Source organism: Alexandromys fortis, unplaced genomic scaffold, assembly GCF_014885135.2.
Source record: "Alexandromys fortis isolate MF-2015 unplaced genomic scaffold, M_Fortis_MF-2015_v1.1 scaffold_231, whole genome shotgun sequence".
Classification (NCBI taxonomy): Eukaryota; Metazoa; Chordata; class Mammalia; order Rodentia; family Cricetidae; genus Alexandromys; species Alexandromys fortis.
This window is the reverse complement of record NW_026068613.1, coordinates 1189580-1198881: the sequence shown is the minus strand read 5'-3', so window position 1 is coordinate 1198881 and position 9302 is coordinate 1189580. Positions and strand designations below refer to the sequence as shown.

The 9302-nt window shown below is 39.0% G+C and overlaps 1 protein-coding gene across 2 annotated transcripts in view; it reads left to right on the top strand.

Moving 5' to 3' along the window:
• The first annotated feature begins 8746 nt into the window (after positions 1-8746).
• The window catches only part of Tmem225 (transmembrane protein 225), a 2331-nt gene continuing 1775 nt past the window's right edge, over positions 8747-9302 (top strand). For both annotated transcript variants that reach the window (XM_050133516.1, XM_050133515.1), the window contains exon 1: positions 8747-8927. In XM_050133516.1, the coding sequence (XP_049989473.1) occupies positions 8747-8927 (181 nt within the window). The remainder of the gene's footprint in view (positions 8928-9302) is intronic.

Below are 9302 nucleotides of genomic sequence, written 5' to 3'. Positions count from 1 at the left end.
AATAAAAAAATTATATTAAAAAAAAAAGAAATGATATAATGAAAACAGGAGAATTCTGGGAAGGAGGAAGTTGATTCCTCCCACTCCAGCCCAGACCACTAAAGCAGCAGGATGTGATCTTCACCACTGAAAAAGGTACTGAGCCACATAACTAACATAGATCAGAAAAATGGGTTAATCAAGATGTGAGAGTTAGCCAGTGAGAGGCTAGAGCTAATGGGCCAATCAGCTTATAATTTATAGAGATCTATGTGTGGTTTTCTTTGGGGATAAACAGTTGTGGGGTACTAGGAAGGACAAAAACCCCAACAAACAAACAGGACCGCTCATGTTACACTAATCAACATGGGAAGTAGAAAGTAGAAAAATACAAGATCTCCTGAATAAATTGGGAGCACAGGGACCTTGGGGAAGGGTTGAAGGGAGAGGAGAGAGGCAGGGAGTGGAGGAGAGAAAACTGTAGAACTCAATAAAAATCAATTAAAAAAAGAAAGAAAAATCAGGTTTGATCAAGGAAGACCCCCTGAAAAATCTCTGCTAGAAGCAGATAACCCAGATAATCCAACATTTCAGAGGACCTCTGTTGAAGTTTTGTCTGAGTTCAATATTCAGAAAAGCCTCAAAACTGTTGGCTGAGATGATCAAGCCTCACAGAATATTCCAGTCACGACTTGACCATAATCCTCAATTTTCTTTAGGTCCCCATAAGATTATCAGTGCCCCCAATTAGCAGGAAGTAGCCTGAAAAACTGCTCACATTTCCCAAAAAAAAATGGATTATGAATGCTTATCTTTGTTTAGAGTGTTGGTTACAAGTTGTTATAGATAATGGTCAGGAAGAAAGCTAAACAAAGGAAATTAGATTCAGAGTTTTTGTTTTGAAGAAAATGGGTAGTGCTGTGGGACAATTGTCTTGTACCCTTTAAAGATTTGTCAATTGTACTGGTTTAATAAAATGCTGATTGGCTAGTAGATAGGCAGGCAGTAGAGGCAGGGCGACCAAAACAGGAGAATTCTGGGAAGAGGAAAGGCTTGTTTACAGTTGTCACCCAGACACAGGAAACAAGAGTATAATGCCTCACTGATAAAAGTTACCAAGCCACGTGGCTAACATAGACAAGAATATGGGTGAATTTAAGATGTAAAAATTAGTTAAGGCAGGGGCTTCTTGGCTCCGCACAACCCTACCCTCCCCCCCAAGTTTGCCCTTTTTTCTGCAGGGTCCTTCGACCTCCAAGAGTCCTGTCCCTGTGCTGAGGACAACCTTTCAGACAGGTGAGTAGGTGCCATCCCGGGGTGGGGTGGAACAACCAGGGAAGGAGCACTGGGCCCCTTCAGCTCCTGCTGCAGGGTCTTCTTTGCTCCACACATCCCTGCCCCCACCCCCAAGCCTGCCCTACTGTCTGCGAGGTCCATGGCCCAGGAGTGCAGCTCCTGTTCCTGCACTGAGGCTACCCACCCAGAGGGGTAAGGGTGCACCTGCCCAGCCAGAGGGAGGGGAGTGCATGGCACCTCTAGCTCCTGCTGCAGGGGCTTCTTGGCTCCGCACAACCCTCCCCCCCCCCAAGTTCGCCATTTTGTCTGCTGGGTCCTTTGACCTCCAAGAGTCCTGTGCCTGGTTTCACTAAGCCTGCAAGCAGGAAGCTAGGCCTTTTGTCTGTGAGGTCCCTGGCCAGCAAGGGGCCCTGATCCTTGCCAGAAGATCCATCGGAGTACATTTGAAGGAAGAGATGGGCAGGCACCAATACAAGAATTCCTCCAACAATCTGAAAAACAACATTGTAACACCATAACCCAGTGAACATACAACAGGAAGACTTGAATACCCTAATCCAGAAGAAGCAGAAAAAAATTGACATTATGAAAGCGGTAGAGTCCCTTAAACAGGATGTGGAAAACTCCCTTAAAGAAATGGATGAGAATAACAAAAAGTATGAAGAATTGAGTAAATTCGTAAAAGATACCCTAGGAAGCCAAGAAAAAAACAATCAAACAGATAATGGAAACAGTTCAAGACTTAAAAACTGAAATGGAGGCAATGAAGAAAACACAAACTGAGGGCCAGCTGGATATGGAAAATCTAGGTAAACAAACAGAGATGACGGACAAGCATAACAAACAGAATACAAGAGATAGAAAAAATTCTCAGATGCTGAAGACACCATAGAGAAAATAAACACACTGATCAAAGAAAACAGCAAAACCAACAAATTCTCATTACAAAACATCCAGGAAATCTGGGACATAATAAAAAGACCAAACCTAAGAATAAAATGAGTAAAAGAAGAAGAATTACAGCTAAATGGCCCAGAAAATATATTCAACACAATTATAGAAGAAAACTTTCCCAACCTAAAGAAGGATATTTCCATGAAGGTTCAAGAAGCGTACAGAACACTGAATAGACTGGATCAAACAAAAACAATCCCCTCGCCATATAATAATCAAAACACAAAACATACAGAATAAAGAAAGAATATTAAGAGCTACAAAGGAAAAAGGTCAAGAAACTTATAAAGGTAAACCTATCAGACTTATACTTGGATAGATGTGCTGCAAAACTAAGAGACCAGGGATGCAAGCCCAGACTGCTATACCCAGCCAAACTTTCATTCATCATCAATGGAGAAAAAAAATATCCCAGGATAAAAACAAATTTAAACAATAGGTAGCCACAAATCAAGCCTTACAGAAAGTAATTGAAGGAAAATCACAAACCAAGGAATCCAACAGTGTTCACCATAACTCAGACATCTAGCAACCCTTCACCAGCACAACTCAAAGAAGGGAAACACACAAACTCTACCTCAAAAAAAAAAAACCCGGAGTTAACAACCACTGGTCATTAATATCAATAACAATAGACTCAATTCACCTATAAAAAGGAACAGGCTAAGAGATTGGATATGAAATCAGAATCCAACATTCTGCTGTTTACAAGAAACACACCTCAAACTCAAAGATAGACATCTACTCAGAGTAAAGGGTTGGAAAAATAAGTTTTTCAATCAAATGGACCTAAGAAACAATCAGGTGTGGCTATACTCATTTCTAACAAAATTGACTTCAAACTAAAATCAATCAGAAGAGATGGAGATGGACACTTTATACTCATAACAGGAACAATCCATCAGGAGGAAGTCTCAATCCTGAATATCTATGCCCCTAATATAAAAGCACCCACTTATGCAAAAGAAACATTACTAGAACTCAAGGCAGACATCAAACCCCACACATTAATAGTAGGAGATTTCAACATTCCTCTCTCACCAATGAACAGGTCAATCAGACAGAAACCTAATAGAGAAACAAGAGAATTAATGGAGGTAATGAATCAAATGAACTTAACAGACATCTATAGAACATTCCACCCAAATAGGAAAGAATATACCTTCTCAGCATCTCACGGAACCTTCTCAAAAATTGACCACATACTCGGTAACAAAGCAAGCTTTCACAGATACAAAAAAAAAATATTAGTAACCACCTGTGTCTTATCAGATCACCATGGAATAAAGTTAGAATTCAACAATAATTCTAAACCTAGAAAGCCTACAAATTCATGGAAGCTGAACAGTCAACTACTGAATCACCCCTGAATCAGGAAAGAAATAAAGAAATTAAAGTCTTCCTTGAATTCAATGAAAATAAAGACGCAACATACCCAAACCTATGGGATACTATGAAAGAGGTACTAAGAGGAAAGTTCATAGCTCTAAGTGCCCACATTAAAAAAAAAAAATAACGGAGAAAGCTCACATTGGAGACCTAACAGCACAGCTGCTCTAGAAAAAAAAAAAAAGTAGATTCACCCAGGAGGAGTAGAAGACTGGAAATGATCAAACTGAGGGCTGAAATCAACAAAATAGGAACACAGAAAACAATCCAAGAATCAATGAAACAAAGAGCTGGTTCTTTGAGAAGGTCAACAAGATTGACAAACCTTTATCCAAACTAATCAAACGGCAGAGAGAGAACATGCAAATTAACAAGATCAGAAATGAAAAGGGAGACATAACAGCAGACACTGAAGATATTCATAGAATCATTAGGTCTTACTATGCCACAAAGTTGGAAAATGTAAAAGAAATGGACTTGTTTTTAATTAAGTACCATTTACCAAAATTAAATCAAACCAGGTGAACAATTTAAATAGACCTATAAATCGTGAGGAAATAGAAGCTGTAATAAAAAACCTCCCAACCAAAAAAGCCAAGGACCTGATGGTTTTAATGCAGAATTTTATCAGAACTTCCAAGAAGAGCTGATACCTATACTCCTCGATGTGTTTCATATAATAGAATCAAAAGAGTCATTGCCAAACTCTTTTTATAAAGCTACAGTCACCCTGATTCCAAAATGACACAAAGACCCAACCAAGAAAGAGAATTACAAACAAATCTCACTCATGAACATCGATGCAAAAATTCTCAATAAAATTCTGGCAAACAGAATTTAAGAACACATTTAAAAAACTATCCATTACGACCAAGTAGGCTTCATCCCAGAGATGCAGGGCTGGTTCAACATATAAAAATCAGCGTAATCCATCATATAAACAAACTGAAGAAAACCATATGATCATTTCATTAGATGCGGAAAAAACATTTGACAAAATTCAACACCCCTTTATGATAAAGGTTTTGGAGAAGTTAGGGATACAAGGATCATACCTAAATACAATAAAAGCAAATATAGCAAGCCAACAGCTAATATCAACTTAAACAGAGAGAAACTCAAAGCCATTCCACTAAAATCAGAAACAAGACAAGGCTGTCCATTCTCACCCTATCTCTTCAACATAGTTCTTGAAGTTCTAGCAATAGCAATAAGACAACATAGGGAGATCAAGGGGATTCGAATCGGAAAGGAAGAAGTGAAACTTTCGTTATTTGCAGATGATATGATAGTGTACATTAGTGACCCCCACACCTCTACCAAAGAACTCCTACAGCTGATAAATAACTTCAGTGATGTGGCAGGTTACAAGATCAACTCCAAAAAATCAGTAGCCCTTCTATGCGCAAAGGATAGAGGAGCAGAGAGGGAATTTAGAGAAATTTCACCTTTTACAATAGCCACAAATAGCATAAAGTATCTGGGGGTAACTCTAAACCAAGGAAGTGAAAGATCTATTTGACAAGAGCTTTAAGTCTTTGAAGAAAGAAATTAAAGAGGACACCACAAAATGGAAGGATCTCCCATGCTCTTGGATGGGTAGAATCAACATAGTAAAAATAGCAATTCTACCAAAGGCAATCTATAAATTCAACACAATCCCCATTAAAATACCAACAAAATTCTTCACAGACCTTGAGAGGACAATAATCAACTTTATATAAAAAAATCCCAGGATAAACAAAACAATCATATACAATAAAGGAACTTCTGGAGGCATTACCATTCCTGACTTCAAACTCTATTACAGAGCTACAGTACTGAAAACAGCTTGGTATTGGCATAAAAACAGAGAAGTCGACCAATGGAATCGAATAGAAGACCCGGATTTTAACCCACAAACCTATGAACACCTGATTTTTGACAAAGGAGCTAAAAGTATACAATGGAAGAAAGAAAGCATCTTCAACAAATGGTACTGACAGAACTGGATGTCAACCTGTAGAAAAAATGAAAATAGATCCATATCTATCACCATGCACAAAATTCAAGTCCAAATGGATTAAAGAACTCAATATTAATCTGAACACGTTGAACTTGATAGAAGAGAAAGTGGGAAGTAGTCTACAACACATGGGCACAGCGGACCACTTCCTACGTATAACCCCAGTAGCACAGACAATAAGGGCAACATTGAATAAATGGGACCTCCTAAAACTGAGAAGCTTCTGTAAAGCAAAGGACACTGTCATTAAGACAAAAAGGCAACCTACTGACTGGGAGAAGATCTTCACCAACCCTGCAATGGACAAAGGTCTGATCACCAAAATATATAAAGAACTCAAGAAACTAGACTCTAAAATGCTAATTAACCCAATTAAAAAATGGGGCACTGAACTAAACAGAGAATTCTCAACAGAAGAAGTCCAAATGGCCAAAAGACACTTAAGGACATGCTCAACCTCCTTAGTGATCAGGGAAATGCAAATCAAAACAACTTTGAGATATCATCTTACACCTGTCAGAATGGCTAAAATCAAAAACACCAATGATAGCCTTTGCTGGAGAGGTTGTGGAGAAAGGGGTACACTCATCCATTGCTGGTGGGAATGTAAACTTGTGCAAACACTTTGGAAATCAGTGTGGCAGTTTCTCAGGAAATTCAGGATCAACCTACCCCATGATCCAGCAATACCACTCTTGGGAATATATCCAAGAGATGCCCTATCATACTACAAAAACATTTGTTCATAACAGCATTATTTGTAATAGCCAGAACCTGGAAACAACCTAGATGCCCCTCAATGGAAGAATGGATAAAGAAAATGTGGAATATATATATATATATACATATTAGAGTACTACTCAGCGGTAAAAAACAATGATATCTTGAATTTTGCATGCAAATGGATGGAAATAGCAAACAGTACCCTGAGTGTGGTAACCCAGACCCAAAAAGATGAATATGGTATGTACTCACTCATTAGTGGATTCTAGCCATAAATAAAGGACATTGTGCCTATATTTCATGATCCTAGAGAAGCTAAATAAGAAGGTGAACCCAAAGAAAAACATATAGTTATCCTCCAGGATATTGGAAGAAGACAAGATTACCAGGCAAAAATTGGGAACTTGGGGGTGGGGTGGGGTAAGGGGAGATAGGGAGAGAAAAGTGAAAAGGAGAGGATGGGGAAAGCTTGAGGGAGTGGGAGGTTTGAGATGGAAAAAGGGTGGATATGGGAGCAGGGAAGAATATATCTTAATTAAGGGAGCCATTTTAGGGTTGGCAAGAGACTTGACTCTAGGGGTGTTCCCAGGTGTCCATGGAGATGACTGAGAAGCCAAGTACAATGGCACTGGGTTTTGATCCTACTGCACGTACTGGCTTTGTGGGAGCCTAGGCAGTTTGGATGCTCACCTTCCTAGACCTGGATGGAGGGGGGAGGACCTTGGACTTCCCACAGGGCAGGGAACCCTGACTGATCTTAGGACTGGAGAGGGAGGGGGAGGGAATGTTGGGGGAGAGGAGTTCGGGAGGGGGAAGGAAATGGGAGGAATGGCGGAGATGGAAATTTTTAATAATAATAAAAAATCAATAAAAAGAATTAGTTAATAAGAAAGCCTGAGCTACTATGCTAAGTAATTTATAATTAATGTAGTCCTCTGTGTATTTCTTTGGAACTCAATAGCTAAGGGACTGGGAAGGACAGAAACTGCTGTCAATGAACCATAAAGTCTTACTTGTAAGACAATCTATTCTTGAGCATGATCTTTTCAAAATTAAAAATATAAAGGAAATACATTAAGATCAAATAATATAAAACCAGGTCTGGGAAAAATCAATGTATTTGAAGCAATTAAAGAAGTCCTTTTGACCCAAATAAAGGATCCTGTGCTGAAATAAAAAAAAAAAAAACAGAGGGGGTGTTGTGTGGGTAAGCCTACATGAGTCTGTACCAGGTTCACAGCATTTATATTACAGATATTAACTTATTATTTTTATGGGATTCCCGACTGTGAGAACAAGTAGGTCACTGAATCTTGTACCTGCTCATAGGACTCATTTCCTCCTGTTAGGTTGCCATGTCTAACTTTGATATGATAGTTTTTGCTTCATTTTATTATATTTTGATATGTTTGATTGTTATCTCTTAGAGGCCTGTTCTTTTCTAATGGATGGAAGAAGGAGTAACTGGGAGAAGTAGAGGCAGGGAAACTATAAACAGGATAAAGTGTATGAGAAAAGAATACTTTTAATGAAAGGAAAAATGGGAGAAATAGAAAAGTATTTGGAGACAGTTTTCTTAGTTTCCAGTAAAAGGTGTTTAAGGAGTTTTAAAACAGCCCTCTGAATCTAAAACCTAGTGCAAACCATGGCTTTCTCTTTGAGGACTCCTCAATGTATTTTCTCTGAAAGTTACAAAGGCAGTTCTGACAAGAAATTATTCCTATGCCTTATGGAAGAGAATGGACTGAAATGACCCAGTGTACAAGAACATTTTTTCTTTGTGTTTCAGATGTTTACTCTCCCTAGAAACCTAATTAAATAGTCTTCTTTGAGAAACCACATTGAAGACCTGAGTTTCTACAACACATCCAAAATTTCTGATGGGCAGTCCCTTTTATGGTGCCAATTAACTGAGCACTTATCCAGAAGACCTGAGGATTCTCCTCTTCACAGACTTCATCCAGTGTCAACTCACCCCACATGGTTCTCACTGCAATAGGGAACTTCTTCAGTTATGCCTGTCAAAAGTCTTTAGAGTCTGTTTCTGATATCTTTTTCTATGGTATAAGACCTTGCCACATTATAGCTCTCTCAAAGAACTGCTGCATAGCTTTGTTGCTCCAATGCTTTATGGCCCAAGGTCAAGGGTCAAACCAACAGACAGAGGATTCCATGGCAGTTTGTTGCTCTGACAACAGTCTGCCCTTTATGTATAAATGGTAAAAACAGGAAGTTGTTTTTTCTGCTCTCCAGGTTACTTCAGCTTCTGCCTCTACCAATATCTCTGGCAACACCTCTGCAGTCAGTAAACATTCAGACTCCATCCTTCATCTTCTAACTCATCAAAGAAAAGACATGTGAAACATTGGTGGTAGTCTCGGGTAGAAATTTTTATCCACAATGATCCATCTCCAAGACAAAAGTATCCAGAATGCCAACATAGTCTTCTCCTGTGGGGCCATACTCATGTTGGTAACGGGCATCGTCATGGAAAACTGGGTGGAATTAATTCCCAAACTGAGAAAGGAAAAGACTACCCACAGTCCATGGCTGGGTTGCTGTCCTGCTTATTGGCCCGAAGGTCAGAACTGTACTATGAAAATTGGTGGGTGGAGAGGAAATTCCCATGGTTCCTTGACTTTCATCATCTACTCAACTTACTCCTTATTCCTGGAAGCAACTTTCTCAGGCAACAATAAGCCCTTCGCATATACAACATAATGAAAGAAAACTCTAAAATTTCACCATTTAGATTTTGAGAGAAAATTTTAGGATCTCACTGTCTTTTGATAAGCCTGGACTTTTGATAAGCCTGGGAAGTATCAGGAAGGTAATCAGTACAACTAGACATGAGGGGTATGACAAAAAATGGTTGACCAAAAGGCAAATGGATTTCAGCATCCCTAGGAGAGGATGGGTGGAGTAAGGTACTTAAAAACCTATGAGTTATATATAT